Raw genomic sequence first — 16,993 nt, forward strand, 5'->3', positions numbered from 1 at the left:
TGGCTGAGCAAATTTTCATGTCAAAGATTGCAGAAGCACTATTCGAGATAACACTTCCAAGGTTCTCTGCCGATGTTTTACCAAAAACAGATGTTGGCATAGTCCTTGCGGTTGCTGATAGGTACTTCCCTCACATATTGCCGTTGTTAACCGGAAGCTAAATTAAATACACAAAATGTTGACAAAGTCTGGAGCACCTTGATTCTGATAATGACCTTTTTACTTACACAGATTGGACAGCTTAGTGGGTTTGTTTGGAGCTGGATGCCAGCCAAGTTCTTCGAACGATCCATTTGGACTGAGAAGGATCTCCTATGGACTGGTACGGGAAGTTGAAACTGAAAATACTATTACATGTAAACTGTTCTCATAATATATTTTATATAGGTCCAAATATTGGTTGAGAACAAGAAGAACTTTGATCTCACGAAGGCCTTGACCTTGGTGGCAGAGGTGCAGCCTATCAGAATAGACAGTGACATCATAAATGAGGTCGGTATATATTTCAGATTCACCACTATGTAGTATGTTCATGAATAAATGGTTTATGAGAACTCTGATCAAATACTTCTTAGGTAGTACAATTTGTAACACGGAGACTGGAACAACTTTTGGTAAGTATCTTCTTGACCTGTCATGACAATATAGTTGTACTTTATCCTTTTAGAATGTACTGAGGATAGACATATAAACATTGTTATAAAACCTGTATGTGGGTAAAATTCCATGTCTTTTTTAACTGACTTGTTGTTTCCTCATTTTGTATCAGGTGGATGAAGGAATTAACTATGAAATAGTCCGGTCAGTGCTTATGGAGCGTGCAAACTGCCCTTATCTAGCATCACAAACGGCAGCTGAAGTAAGAAATCATATAGTGCTAAAACCTTAAGATCATTTTTTTAATACTCCATGGATTAGAAACTACATTTAATTTCAAAGACTATGTATTCGTAACCTGGAACTCCATATTATGCGGTGTAAAATATCTGCGTTTAAGTTTTATGTGCTTACTAGCTTGCTGGAATTTATTGAAGCATCCTGAGTTTTTGGGTGATGGTTTTGCTATGTGGACACTTGCAGATGGAAGATTTTTCAAGAACTGAAGATTTTCCAAAAATTGTCGAGGCCTATTCAAGGCCAGTTCGAATTATACTTGGGAAGCAAATTGAGTCTGCTTGGGAGGTATGAGCTGCTTTTACGTAGACACCTACGAACGCATTTCTTTAACATACTCAAAGTGCAGCTTGAGTCATGAACTAAGCTTGCTGATGCAATATGCAGGTCGACGCAAGCGCATTCGAGAAAGAAGAAGAAAAGGCCTTGTGGAGCGCCTACTTGGAGGCTGCCGATAAGATCCATCCTGGTACACAAGTCTACTATTCTCATTTCTCAAAGCGAGATGTTTCAGATCTGCAGTTCATGCTGCTCACCTGTACTCTATTCTGTTCACTGCCGTTGCAGGAGTCGACATCAAACCTTTGCCGAGGCCTCCCTGCTTCTGATACAACCCCTGGAGGATTTCTTCAACAATGTTTTTGTCATGGCGGTGAACACAAATCTATGTGTTTTAAGATCTAGCACGATTCATTTCATTTTACCACTTGACAGTGTATGTATGCACATATCTATACCTTTGCTAATTAAACTTGCATGGTGATGGCCCATGGAACAGGAAGACGAGAGGATCCGCAACAATCGGCTGGCGCTGCTACAAAAGGTTGCGAGTTTGACCAAGGGGACCGCCGACCTCTCGGTTTTACCAGGGTTTTAGTTAGCCTTGGAGCGAGCAGGCGGTCGAGTTAGAGGGTACGTCCCATTTTTGAGCTGGTGTCCTCAAGTTGGAGCCAGTTTTTTTACATTTTTTACTGGTCATTCATCTGGGAGAAAATTACTGGGTGAAGAATGAGAATGAGAATGTAAAAACAGGTCCTGTATTAGTATGTTGTTTATTCTACAGTAGTTGATTAAATGCATTTTCTTCTAGTGTGTTGTGTTGCTGATAATTATTATGGATCCTCTTTGATTGGAGGATGGGTACCTAGGAAAAACCTATTTGGCATTCATTTAGATCTTACCAATTTCAAGCAGATAGGGCGGGTGCTCCCTGATATTGATATTTGTTTGTCGGTGTATAATTTTTCTTTCAAGACGTTGAAACATTTGCAGCTGGCCTTCCTTCTGTCTGTTGGTTCCAGTTCATTTTGGTCAATCTTTTGGTAAAAGATACTATCAGTTATGTGATCTAAACACTCTTATATTTATTTACAGAGGGAGTGATTAATTCTATCTGCTTATGCTTACCAGTACATACACCCTCAGCTACTTAGTGATCTAAACGATCTTATATTACTGAGTACCTACCAAATATATAATATAATCTTTGCCTGAGTGTTAGCTAGCTATAAATAATCTCTGCTTTCGATGACAAACAAAAAACGGAAACCGTTACATTTATTATACATACATAATAATAACAAGAGAGTTTTGGTAGCAATCAAGTGCATGATAAAACCTACTATACTAGATAAGAGGAGCAAATAGTTGGCTCCCTTCGAAGGGATTACAATTAAATTACATGACAATACCGGGCTGGGCCCTAATTCAAAGTGTTCCACGCTGCAAGGCAGACGCACCTTTGAAGTGGCATACAGATACAGATACAGGTGCCTTTGAAGGGCCAAATCAACTTGGAAGCTTTTGTTGCATATATGACAATGGAAATTAAGCATCAGATGGAGAAAGCCTGAGGAGGAGGAAGAAGAAGAGCCATGCATCGATATATAGTTGAAGATGGTTGCAGAGAGATTGAGGCAGTCGTTAATTACGACTGATGAAATAACCAGCCAGCCAACCTGCAAATTAGGACGACTGTACAAGTACGTACGTGTATTAGTTAGCTAGTGGCCGTAATAAATGGAAAACAAGGAAATTAAGAGCCAAGAGTATTACCATTCATGCTCTCTGCTGCTCCTCCATACCATTCATGGTTGCAGATAAACTTGAACCAGGAGAGGCGCTGGAGGTGTTTGATACCCATAACCGGAGGGTCTTTATTTGTAGGTGCAGGTGGCCCACCGTAAAATTGGAACTGGAAGCAGAGGGTATTCAGCCACGGCATCGCTCCTTCCTGGAAGGTGACAACTCGTGGCACGCGGCAGTCGACAGACAGTTCCTTGAGGCTTTGGAACCCTTCACCGCTGATGGCTATGGGCTTTCTTGGGATGGCGTCGAACCTTAGCGTGAGGAGACGCAGGCTAGGCATCTCCCGCAGAATCTTGACATCCCGCTCCTCCAATTTGCACATCCTGATATCCAAGGAGCCAAGGTTGTTGAAATGATCCTTGATCCACCGTGGAATCTGCATGTGTTTTGTCCCAACGATTAGGCCCCCCCTATCACCTACCCAACGGACAAGTCGAATGGACAGGATCTCCCCGGCTAACTCACAAGACATAAGTTCACTCTTCTTCCAGGCTTGCCGGACGCGCTCGGGCACTCCCTCCAATTTCGAGAGCTGACTAGCTTCCCAAGGCAGTGCACTGATGGTACCGTCTAATTTCAAAATCTCCAGCTTCTTCAGCCCTCCGATTTCCCTTGGTATCTTCACCACCCCTGTAGCATTCAAGAGCAGCCGCTTTAAATTCTGCAGTTTCCACATCTCACGAGGCAACTGTGTGAGCCCCCAGTTGTGACTCAGGTCCAGGGTCTCTAAATCATGCAGGTCCCCAATTTCATTGCCTAGCCTTGTGATGCTTGCCGCACACACTTCCAGTGCTTTCAACTGCTGCAACTTCCAAATCTCCGGAGGCAGCTCTTCCAGCATGGTCGTACTCAGGTACAGATTCTCCAAATTCTGGAGGTTCTGTACCTCACATGGCAGCTCCGTCAGCCTCGTCCAGCTCAGGTCCAGAGTCTTTAATTGTTGCAGATCCCCTATCTCCCTGGGCAGCTTTGCCAGCTTAGCGTTGCGACTCGCAATCAGATTCTTCAATTGATGTAGGTCCCTAATCTCACTGGGTAACTCTGTGATCGATGTGAATCTTACCCGCAAAGTCTCCAAATACTGTAGCCTTGCTATTTCTGGTGGTATCTCACTGATTCCTGTCCCTTCTAGGCCGAATAGGTGCCTCACACGGAGCATACCACATATATCCTTCACATGCTGATTTCCATGGGCCTCGAATTCAAGATGATGATAATGATGATGATATTGAAGATCCAACACCCGCACACGTTCCAACTTCTCAAAAGGGACATATCTCTTAGCACCTTCAAAAACAACAAGAGATCGAATCTGGGACCAATCCAATCTAGAGAAGGGATCCGCCTCCTCCACTGCACCGTCATCATCGGGTCAATAGCTCCTGTGCGACGTTTTTCATGCGAATTGGAAGGAGTGCGACGTTGTTGGAATGAATGGCTGTGATGCGATGTTTTAGAAGCAAACAATAGCTCCAATGCGACATGCCTCTGTTTAACCATGAAATGAAAAACACGAGGGGTTAGCGATTCGAGTTATGACACGCGGGCCCTAGCAGTTACTCGCATGCGGGTGGGACCCACAACTTATCCACGCAAGCATGCCCGTGCTCATCAGCGTGCCCCGACCCAAGCCAGCCACGAGCCCGAGCCAGCCCACCCCCCCCCCCGCCCCCCTCCATTGCTTGCCCTGCCCCTTTCCTTTCCCACCTTCTTCTTCCTCTGCTCCGGCAACGAAGCGCGCCGCCGGTGAGTGATGTCTAGCTCAACTTTGGCCTCCCGCCAATCATGGACGCAGTACGGTCCACTGCCGTTGACAAGATGCCCCGATTGCCCGCGCATGGAGCCTCTAAAGCGTTTGACTTGGTGAGGGAAGAAAATGGCAACCGTGGGCGCGAGTTTGTGAAATGCTTGAGCAAGCCACAGCCGGGGCAGGTTAGATATGTGTTCTTGACCAATCCTATGGTCTAATTTCTCCCGATTTCTTTCTTTTTTTCCTGGAATTAGGGCGGTGGATCTGGGTGGTGGATCTAGGATTCATGCGCCGCCGGCCCCCTGTTTTTCAGGTTCTGAAGAAATGTGGGCATTTTGAGTGGCTCGATGACTATGTTGAAAGGTTGAAATTGGAGGGATCAACTGGAACCCAAGAGCTCAATTTTGGGGGGCGGCTTGCCGTGGAACAAGCCCCCAATTTGGCGGACAGAGCCGATCCGATGATGCATAGTGCAGAACTGAAGTGTGAATTGAAGAAAATTGGCAAGCAACTAAAGCATCTGATCGATTTGAAGCAGCAAGCAAATATGATGGCTGGAGCATTTTATGGTTGTGTCATTGCTATGGGTTTATTTTACTTGATGTTCATCAATCGCTAGAATTTGTTAGAGTTTCAGTTAGTGTGTCAACTAGTTTCAGGGGTGCCCAGTAGTTTGAGTTAGCCAGAGATCATTTGTTAGATGAATTTGAATTAGTGTGAAGCAAAACTTGCTTGAATTATTGTAATGATATTCTCAGGGGCCCTATTCAGTGTTCATGCTCTATTTCCTCTGTTTTTGTTCTTCAGTTAACAAAGTACACACCCAAATTCAGTTTCTAGTAAAAAACAAAACTAGGCTGCCGAATAGATGTTGGGCCGTGAGAAAATGGGCCTTGAGAAAATAACCATGCCCAAGACCAGCCCACCCGCGTAGGGGCACCAGCCCACCTCTAACTTCGGCAAATAAAATGGGGCCCAATAAAATGTTACTTGTTTTTATTTTGGCCTTTTTCTTGCACTAAATTTTGTGATGGATCATTTTTTGATGCACTAAAACTAAATGTTAATTGTTTTTATGCATGTCTACGGTTCCATGAACTAAATGAGTTGCATGCTTGCATGAAGTGCCCGAAGTAAATTAGTTTGCATTTCCTAGTTGCACCCATGTCCATAGTGGATTTGCATGGGGCTCCTAGTTGCATGTCCATGGTTTGGCCAATATTTTGAAGATGGTGTGTGTGGTGATTGGGGTGTAGCAACCCGGGCCCGTAGCAACCCATAGCAATACACGAATAATAAGCAAGACCAACCCATAGCAATCCACAAATAATAGCACGAAACACACAATATATATAATAGCATAACGATTATATAGAAGCATAACGATTGCAACCCATAGTTCCACGATAGCCTTACAACTCCATGATAGCCTTACAACTTAAAGTACTAATAAAACTTAATAATAGTAGCATAACGATTACAACTTAAAAAAACTAATACGATAGATCTATAGCAAGCTAGATAGATCGGGGGGCACCAAACGCGGGTTCTTCTTCTCCTCCTCCTCCAGGCCACCTTGCTCCTCCGGGTGCCGCCCTTCACTCCTCCCCGTTCTTGATGGGGTACGGGAGCGTGTGCATAACGCCGTTGTTGGGGAAGATGCCGTTGAAGTCGGTGAAGATATTGTAGGTTGTGAAAGCTATGAACTCACAACCAACCGAATACGCTCGCCCGAGGAGATGGAAAACATCGAAAGGGTTAGTGAACGTGGCGAGGAGCCCAACCACAACGCCGTTGTGGTTGACCTCCTCAAGATGGTACATCCGAGGAGAGCCGCGGGGGAGGTGGCGGAAGCCGGCCGCAAGGAAGAACTCCGTTAACTCCCTTGCGCCCCTCCACCTCGAGATCGCCCAAACCCTAAGGGTTCTCTCTACATACACTCCGGCCGGGTAGAGCCTTTCCGGTACGGTTGGGGGGAAGCGGTAGGTGGGGCCATTGTACTGCATGGTGGCGGGGTGGCTCGAGGGCTCGATCGGATTTGATGGAGAAGAAGGAAGAAGGAGGGCAGAGGAGGCAGAGGATGGGGTGTGGATGAGGAGGGAGAGGAAGACGATAGTGCCCGGCTTAAATAGTCCAAGTGCGACGTGGTTTCACCCCGTAGAATTAATGGGCGGGCGACGTTTGGTGGCGCCCCATGAAAGTGTGTACACGAGCATGGGAAACGGGCTGCGATCCTTCTGTGCCACCGGTCGCGGGTCAAGGGGGACGGGCTCACGCACGCGTCTGTGCCGTCATGGGTCAAGGGGACACGCCTGCCCCGGGTTCTCTGTGTGTGCCGCCCGTGCATTCATGCCGTAGCCCATTAATTTGCACATCTTGCTAGGGCCTGGCTAGAGGGCAACGTTTGGTCGATGGGAGACGTGACAATAATGGACACCTTCATTTGCCCATCTTGTAACGGGCAGCACGCCGTTTGAACTGGGCATCGATACCCCATGCCAGTATTGCGTCCTCAAAGAGGAGCACGCCATGTACAGCACGCAATGCAGCATTGGCTTTTTGGTTGTCTTCATCGGGCTGCTGCGTTGTGGCCGGGCGCATGCTTTCATGCGACGATGCATCAATTCTAATGGTAGGCATGCGACAGGTTACTGCGTCGATAGGGGTGGCGGAGCAGGGCTACGTCGAGGGCATGCATGCAACGCACGGGCGCAGTTCTGCAGGTGGGCATGCATGCTGCGGGTAGGCACGGGCACGCATGCAACGATGGAAAGGGCACTGCGTAGGCTTGGTGCATGCACCGCGTCAACTCTTGCCGTTGGATTCAAATGAACGGTCCTGATGCCCCAACGAGAGAGGCTGATCCAAACCCCACTGATTCAACCAATCAGCGCGTCTCATGCGGATCGATGCACACTGATTCAACCAATCATCGCGTCTCATGTGGATCGATGCACACTGTAGCTAACCCTAGCGCCTGATCTCAACCGTCCTAGCACAACGATTGACGACCCGGTAGTGTGCGGGGTTTTGAGGGGTTATGAGAGGGGTTTTGACTGATTAGGGTTGAGCATAACTAATTCAAAAAAAATTAAAAAAATATAAAACTTGCGCACATAGTCTTATTATGTCGTATAGTAACGAGAAAAAAATATAAATATGTTTTACATACATTTTTACGAAAAATCCTTCACAAAATTGTCATTCCTCGAACAATGTAGTATGGAGTTCAAGGGAGAGAGTAGTGGGCACCTGAGAGTAGGTGGGGTTTTGAAAATAAAAAGTGTGAAAACCTCACCAAAACTTCATTTTGGATTGACTAAGAAAGATCTTAACTTACTTTTCTCATTTTCATGTTTTAAACTTGTTTTATATATAATTTGCTATTAAACCTTGTTTTTTCAAAAGAAAGAAAATAATAGAAAATTAATTCAATAAATAGTGAGACTTTAGATTTACACTATATAGGTAGAATAGATGTGTAGAAAAATTATTTGGCTGGTTTAGACAAGGTGCCAAAAAAACTTGCTTAAATATGAGGCCGTTTATCCTACCTTTGGAGGTCATTTGAGACACACTTTTCATGACTATGAGTTCAACTTACCAAAAGGGCTCGGAATGATCAGCAAGCAAACATATTTCAGTTGAGGTACTTTAGATAGCATTAAAACATCAATACCCCATCCCTAATTCAAATTTGAGCCCAAATTTGAATTTAAATTTGAATTTTATTTGGCTGGTTTAGACAAGGTACCAACAAACATGTTTGAATAGAAATACGGGGATACATAGTGATTACCAGTACGCACCAAGTTACAAATATTATTACATGCCCCAAATTTTCAAACTGTTCTCTGTTCTACCTCTTCCTACCACGTCGCGTGCCCTTCTTCGCCTTAGCACTTCTTGTTTTTGGTTCTACTACACACACAAGTTCACTGATCATCTTGGTTTTCTTCACTGGTCTTTTCAACACCTCGCCAACACCCTCGTGATCAGTGTCTTCAGTCTCAATGTTGACAGCAGTTTCAGTTTCTTCGGTGTGTACCTCAACATGGGTTTCTTCAGTCTGAACCTCGACATATTCAGGTTCAGTTTCAACCTCGAGAGCAGTTTCTTCAGTCTGAATGTTGACTGCAGCAAGATTTTCTTCAGTCTGCTCAGGCTCAGGCACACTTCTCTTCTTTCTACCGCCATTGACTCTTGCTTTTTTTGTTGGCCAACACTGTTCAACAACAAGGGGGTGACTTGCTCGCTTCCTCCTGGCCATTGGGAAAATGTTATAGATATAGTAATTGAAAAAAAGCACCAAATCAAAACACAAACAAATACACAAGAACATACTTTGGCTTATCAGGAGTGTAACGGCATTTGACAGATCCCACTCTGTGCCCAAGTTCCTGGCACAACTTGCATCTGTTTTTGTTACCTTTTTGGCTTTCCATCTTTCTTTCCCTTCTTACTACTCCCACCTTTCTCAAACCATGCCTTGAATCTACTCTGTTTAGGCCTGCCAGCCTTTCTTTTTGTCAAGGGAGGACACATGGAAAATTCAATGTCCACTTCAGGCCACTGAGACTGATCTGTAAGTGCTGGAATTGGAGTAGCATATGCAGCTTTGAATCTTGCTACCGAATAATATACATGCAAATATGGGTGCATGTTTATCTTGGGTTGGGATGCTAAGAAGAGAATGGCATGCTCACATGGTTTACCAGTGTGTTGCCACTCGAGGCAAGTGCAATCATGCAATTCAGTGTTAACAACATGTCTCCTTCCAGTTTTGTTATCTCTAACTTCAGCACCCCAAGGTGAAGATTTTTCAACAAACAAATGTGAAAGACATCTGCTCCTATTGACCACCTGTTGTACCACTGCTAGAAGCTTATCACCTTGCAGACAATCACCTATCCTTCTTCTCAATTCCCACAACCGCATGAGCATGATCTTGATTTGGTCAACCATGTCATGCACAGGCAAATCTTTTAACTCCTTCACCTTGTTGTTGAAACTCTCTGCCAAATTGTTGTTGATGTGGTCACACTTGATGGCAGTGTTGAATGCTGACCTGTACCATAACAAAGAATGGTAGGTGTTCAGCCATGGACCAAACTCATCACATGCTGCCATTATCTTATCAAGATGATATTTGTGTGTCTGTCTAGTGTAAGATCTTGCTGCTGGCCACATGCGCCCAAATTCTTCTCCTCTAATTTTTTTGATCAAATTCATCCACAAATGACCGAAGCACTCCCTCTGCTCAGCATGTGGGAAAACATTTTTCACTGAATTTTCAAGCCCCTTACATGCATCTGTGTGTATAGCCAAAGGTGACACTGGCCCTAGGCATCTTTTTAACTGGATCATGAACCATGTCCATGAAGCCTCTGTTTCTGACTGAAACAAGCCAACAACAATAGGAAACATCCAGTTGTGTCCATCTAGAGCATTGCATGCTGCCAACTGACCATTCCACTTGCCTGTCAAAAATGATGAGTCTATGCTCAAATATGGATGGCACCCTGCTTTGAACCCATCGATGCAAGGCTTCAAAGCCATAAAAAACTTGGAGAATTTGACTTCACCTTCGGCTGATACCTCTATATCTATCTCCACAACACTGCCAGGTGACCTCTTTTCCACCTCTGCTTTGGAGTTGTAAAGCATCCTAAATGTATTTGCCCAATCACCATATAAATTTTTCATTGCCCTTTGTTTTGCCTTCCACACTGTGGTATATTTCAGTTTAATTGGGTACATCTTTTCCAAGTCTACTTTGAGTTTCTTGGCAGTAGTGTTTGGTGTTTTGGCTAAAAATTGGGGTGATCTTTTCTGCAACCCAAAGTTGTGATGTCATGGTTGATACTCTCTGTGAACTTGTAATACAAGTATGTTGATTGAGGATTTGGTTAACCCTGACAGTACTTCCATCAGGTTGCAGTCTAGCAGATATGTACCACTTGCAAGGCTTCACACTACCATCAAATCCTCTGCACCTCGCATAAAACTTCTTTCTATCAGTCCAAACAGTCTTGGCATCAAACTCATGTTTCACTGCATAAGTCTTGAAACACATTCTAAACTCCTTCATGCTTGGGAACAACTTGCCTACTTCAATGACAGGTTTTTTTTTGTCATACACATGCACCAGCTCATCATCATGTGCATCATCTACTTCATCCGCAGCTTGTTCCATCAACTGTCCATCTACTTCTTCATCAGCATTAGCAGGCAAACTAGATTCGCCCCTCTCCTGCTTATCTCTGTCATCGACTGGAATGCCAAAAAGTTTGGCCATCTCAATGTCAGGCATTGGTGCAATGACCAAATCAGTAGGGTCATCTAATTCAACTACATTCCAATCAACAGTTGCTGCAGTTTCAGTTTCAGCTCCAGTCACCTGTCCCTCTTCGGCTATGACTGTAAGTTCAGTACACATGGGAATCAATGGCCTCTGTGTAGCCCAATCATCATCTACCATCTGCGCAGCCAATTGTGATGGCACATATCCAACCTTCAAAAAAATGTTCAGATCAACGAGCTCAGCAAAAAAATTAGCCCGTTTGCTTGTCCAGCCGTTTTGCCGATCGATTTCTTCAACAATCTGTTCACCATCTTCTATTCTCACATACTCTCCTTTCCAATCATCAAACCGCAACAGTGATACTTCTTGCTCTGGACCCCAAACAATATTCTCCCCAATTTTTTCCACCCATTTCTTCACTGCCGTCTCTCCCATGTTCTGTAGAACTTGTGGATCAATCTCTGTAAACTCAACCTCCCATTTAACAATTGTGTCTCTCTCAATCTTCTGTATGCTACCATCAACTAATTTTGCCTTTGATGGAAAGAAATTGACTATCAATTCGAAGGTCCGAGCGGCAGCATCCCCTCTGTCAGTGGCGGACAGTGTGAGCCCGTGAGAAAGAGCAGACGAGGCCACCCCCTAATTGCATGCAAAATTGGATCGGAGAGAGGCGCATTACCTATTCGAAATTGAATCTGGCGGCTCCATCTCAGTATGCCCACGGACTCCCCTCACAACCTATCGATTCCGCAAGCGAAAACAGAGGAAACGAGCTGAGATCTACGGGCCCAAGAGAGGAACGGGAGGGCGACTAGGGTTTGAATTCACTCACCATTTTCTTATGATGAAGGCTCCGCTGCCGTTGAGAACGAGGGCTCCGCCGCCGCCACCAAGAACGGAAGATCCGCCGCCACCGGAGAAGAAGGGGGGCAGAGTGGCGGGCCCGGCACGGTCGGGCGGCAGGGCACGGTCAGCTGTTTTGAGAAACAATTAAGTTGGACCCACATGTCCTAACATAAACGGACGGGCTTGGTTGACGACCAATTTAACCACATTTAAAACCCCATGTGGCCCTGGGCTATTTACACGCTCAAATGTGTCGCACCACAGCCATTCGCTCGAACAACGTCGCACTCTTGCCAATTCACCTCAAAAACGTCGCACAGGAGCTATTGGCCCGTCATCATCTCGATGATCATCTATGCATAGCCGATGGACTGGACATGCATATGCCGATGTGATGTCGGAACTGCAAGTAATGAAATTATCTTCACGCGATTTCCATCTAAGGAAATTTCGCATCATCGGGTTCATTTGGTAGTAGGGCATGTCCGATAAACCCTCTAGACGCAGCATAAATCCCCTGTTGCAAAGCTCTTCGAAATAACCTTTTCCTGTATCCTTTCTAAAAATAAATCCTTCAGCGACCCATCGCATGACCAAACCATTCATGTGAAAATGGTGATTCTCAGGGTATATACTGCAGTACAACAAGCAGGTCTTCAACATATGGTGAGGAAGATCATCGTAGCCAAGCTGCAAACTCTCTACCAACGGTTCAAACCCTGGAGTGTTCTGAATTCCGCTTTGCTTAAGCTGCTTCTCAAGCATATCTTGCGCATCAGGTTCCCTTAAATGTACCCCTAGTTTTTCTTGTTGCTCTCGGACCATTGCCATTGCTGAAAACATGCAAAGTAGTGCTAATGGCACACCACCACACATGCGCACAATAGGATCAATACGAGTCAGGCTTCATCCCCACAAAAACTCAGGCTTCATCCCCACAAAAAGTCTGTCAAGCCATCTTTCATTTTCCTAACTCCATCTTTCATCCCCACTAAAGTTGCAGTGGCGTACAGTCGCAAATAAATGAGTGGCCACCGGTAGGTACGCGTATCAGTGGCTCTTGGACAGTAAATAATGTGGACACTTGACAACCAAATAATGTCACACTCAAGAAGTAATATCCAATATATTTATTTTCCCACTAGACGACAACAAGGATGCTACAAATATAGCATATGGTGTCACATTTAGGAAGCTAAAGCACATCCAGTTGTATCATCTCCACAAGTCAGACTGTTCGCGTCAGCGTTGGAGACGGTCGGCCTCATGGACTGCTGGGGCTGAGACGGCTACCAGCCGTGTCACGTGAAGTTCCCAAGCCAGTGATTGCGTGGTGGGACAGACTCGAGTGGGACGGCTCCGAGTCCAACCATGAGCCATCACTCTTCGAGACACGCCACTCGACTTACTGAAAGAAGACCATCCGTAGGTCTCTGTTCTAAGGTACGGTTTGTTCAGACATGGACTGTGTTCTATGCAAACATATACAAATTGAGCAAGTGTCGTTGATGTACTACGTGACCCTTATCCAGAGCTCAGAGTAAGTGTTGGGTCTGTGTATATCATCCAGAGCTTGAGTGGGGTCGTCGCGGCTTAGTCTGTAAGTGTTGGGTCTGTCGCTAGTTAAGTTTCCTGATGTAGTCGATTCGGCTTCGTAGATCGAGTATCTAATATCACGCAGTCTAGTGTGTATTCTCCTTGCTAACAAACAGAGAGTTATCAGCCGCCATTAACGTGAGAAGGCAGCATCTCAATCGGTGCTGTGGTCGGAAGGAGGAAGATTCTCGGGCTCTAGGTCGACCTGACACCTGAAACCTCAAGTTTCAGACTCAAGAAAGCAGAGCAAAAGCAGAGGAAGCCACATGCAAGTATTTAGGATTCAAAAAGCAGAGGAAGCACAATTGCAGTCTGTATCTATATATGCATCAGTTGATTCAGTTCTGATTGTCCATGTTTGCCTGCTGACTTCTGCCTCCACAAATCTCGCTGATAACTATAGTCAGAGTCGAGGTCGGAACGAAGATGAAGTCGCTGGAGCTCAACAGAGTTTGCAATCCAGGCCCAGATAGACATAATGAAGGGATCGCCCGCAGGTAAGCCGTCCAGGATGCCGGACGGACAGTTCACGGTCGACATTCCTGTTGTGGACTGTTCATGGTCGAAACAAACACACTCGGTTTGGCTTATCATACTTTCAGCCTGGGCCTCCTCTGGAAGTCTGAATTTTCTGCTCAAGGATTCCTTCTATCCGATGATTGTTTAGATTTGGTTAACCAATCTGAGCCTTTGCTTGGCAGGCTGCGCGTCCTTTTTGGAAACATGTTTAGTATTTGGATTGTGTGAAACACTCTTCATCTATTGATATAAGTATATATCAAGGTGTGCTGATCTGCATGCTAGAGGTAGTAGAATATTGTTAAGTACAGTCTTGTGTTCTGCTTATTCTTAGTTTATCTGCATCCCATTGAAAAGAAAAAACTTGGTATGATGCTCGACAAATGGCACGTGCTGAAAATGTTGTTGGAGAGGCTGACCCTTGTTCTCGGGATAAAGGAGGGGATGATCCCAGTTGTCAAAGATGCAGCTGCATTGGCTATGCCAGATCTGGAATTATGGCACGCCAATATGCTTTAAGGGATGGTCTTCCAGAAGAGGTACATTTGTTGCCAACTCTTAAGAGGGAAAGTAAAGCTGGCCCTCAACTTTGGCTGAGCAAATTTTCATGTCAAAGATTGCGGAAGCACTGTTTGAGATAACACTTCCAAGGTTCTCTGGCGATGTTTTCCCAAAAATAGATGCTGGTATAGTCCTTGCGGTTGCTGATAGGTACTTCCTACACATATATTGCCATCGTTAAACAGATGCTAAACTGAAAATAAAACAAAATGTTGCTATATTCGCCTAAAAATGGTTTTAAATAGCGGGTATAGCGTTTACCCGCGCTAAGCAACTTTGGTCCAAACACATGAACAAACATTCAAATAGCGCGCTATAGCATTGCTATAGCGTTTAGAAGAGGTCTGCCGCTAAGAGGCATAGCCCACTATTTAGAACTATGATATTCCGAGAACCTTGCTTCTGCTAATGATTTTTTTTATTTTCACAGATTGGACAGCCTAGTGGGTCTGTTCGGAGCTGGATGTCAGCCAAGTTCTTCAAATGATCCATTTGGACTGAGAAGGATCTCTTATGGATTGGTAAGGGGATCTGAAACTGCAAATATCATTAAATATATAATATTTTTATACAGGTCCAAGTATTAGTTGATAATATATTTTATACAGGTTCAAATATTGGTTGAGAATAAGAGGAACTTTGACCTCACAAAGGCCTTGACCTTGGTGGCACAGGTGCAGCCTATAAGAATAGACAATGACGTTATAAATGAGGTCAGTATATATTTCAGATCGTCACTGTGTTACTATGTTCATATGAGTACATGGTTTTTGACAACTCTGATCAAATTTATTCTTAGGTAGTGCAATTTGTAACACGGAGACTCGAACAACTTTTGGTATGTATCTCCTTGACCTGTAATGACAATAGAGTTATTACTTATTACGCATAAGGCTGTTCTTCTCCAAGATTCTTGTATTCTACCCTCTTGGGATGCACTGAGAAAAGAAATATAAGATACCCCCTCCGTTCCATAATTCTTGTTGTGATTTTAGTTCAGATGGAGTACATAGACTATATGTGAGTAGATTTCATGTCCTTTTGAAATGACTCATTGGTTCCTCATTTTTCATCAGGTGGATGAGGGAATTAACTATGAAATAGTTCGGTCGGTGCTTATGGAGCGTGCGAACTGCCCATATCTGGCATCACAAACGGCAGCTGAAGTAAGAAATTATAGTGTTCAAGTTTTATGTGCTTAGCACCTCTGCTGAAATTTATGGAAGCATCCTGGGTTTGTGGTGATGGTCTTGCTATGTGGAAACTTGCAGATGGAAGCATTTTCAAGAACTGAAGATTTCCCAAAAATTGTTGAGGCGTATTCCAGGCCAGTTCGAACTATACGTGGGAAGCAAATCGAGTCTGCTTGGGAGGTACTGGCTGTTTTTACGTAGACACGTGCCGTCACAATTGAGTAACAATCTCAGAGCGCAGCTTGAATTAGGAACTAACCTTGCCGTTGTACCATCTATGGACGACCTGCCTCACCAAGTCACCATGAATGCAATATGCAGGTTGACGCAAGCGTATTTGAGAAGGACGAAGAAAAAGCCTTGTGGAGCGCCTATTTGGAGGCTGTCGACAAGATCCATCCTGGTAACAGAAGACTATTCATTTCTCAAAGCAACATGTATCAGGTCCACAGTTCATACAGCTCACCTCTGCGCTATTCTGTTCACCGCTCTTGCAGGTGTTGACGTCAAAACCTTCGTCGAGGCCTCCCTGCTTCTGATACAGCCTCTGGAAGATTTCTTCAACAATGTTTTTGTCATGGCGGTAAGAGTAGAAACTCTTTGCTTTCCAGACCTATTGCGATTAATTTCATTTTACCGTTTGACAGTGTGTAGATGCACATGTGACTTTGCTGATTAACCTTTGTTTGTATCTCGTGATGGCGCCCGTTGGACAGGAAGATGAGAAGATCCGCAACAACCGGCTGGCACTGCTGCAAAAGGTTGCGAGTTTGACGAAGGGGATAGCCGACCTCTCGGTTTTACCAGGGTTTTAGTTAGCCTTGGAGCGAGCTGAGAGCGTGCGCCCCATTTTTGAGCTGGTGTCATTAAGCTGGAGCCACTTTTTGTACTTTTGTTACTGGTCATTCATCTGGTGGAAAATTACTGGGAGAAGAATGAGAATGTAACTACAAGGGATCGTCTTTGATTGGAGGATATCAGTTATGAGGTGTAACTACAAGACGAACCAATAGACAAAATGAGGAGTTGTTTATGCTAGTTGATTAAATGCATTTTCTTCTTCTGTGTTGTGTTGCTGATATTATTTAGGGTCGTCTTTGATTGGAGGTTGGTGACCCAGAGAAAATTTATTTGGCATTCATTTAGATCTTACCAATTTCAAGCAGATCAGGCGGGCGCTCCTTGATGTTGAGATTTATTGGTCGATGTATAACTTTGTTTGAAGAAGATTGAAACATT

At 44.5% G+C, this 16,993-nt stretch overlaps 1 protein-coding gene across 1 annotated transcript; it reads left to right on the top strand.

The window, feature by feature from the left end:
- The first annotated feature begins 13,907 nt into the window (after positions 1 to 13,907).
- On the top strand, positions 13,908 to 16,747 carry LOC123166708 (glycine--tRNA ligase, chloroplastic/mitochondrial 2). Its single transcript, XM_044584503.1, has 9 exons — positions 13,908 to 13,978; positions 14,992 to 15,082; positions 15,170 to 15,274; positions 15,361 to 15,399; positions 15,638 to 15,727; positions 15,833 to 15,934; positions 16,076 to 16,157; positions 16,252 to 16,337; positions 16,471 to 16,747. Exons 1-9 carry the CDS (start codon positions 13,908 to 13,910, stop codon positions 16,567 to 16,569), a joined length of 765 nt encoding a protein of 254 aa, XP_044440438.1. The 3' UTR covers positions 16,570 to 16,747.
- The last annotated feature ends 246 nt before the right edge of the window (positions 16,748 to 16,993 follow it).

The sequence above is a fragment of the Triticum aestivum genome, chromosome 7D, assembly GCF_018294505.1.
Source record: "Triticum aestivum cultivar Chinese Spring chromosome 7D, IWGSC CS RefSeq v2.1, whole genome shotgun sequence".
NCBI classification, from domain to species: domain Eukaryota; kingdom Viridiplantae; phylum Streptophyta; class Magnoliopsida; order Poales; family Poaceae; genus Triticum; species Triticum aestivum.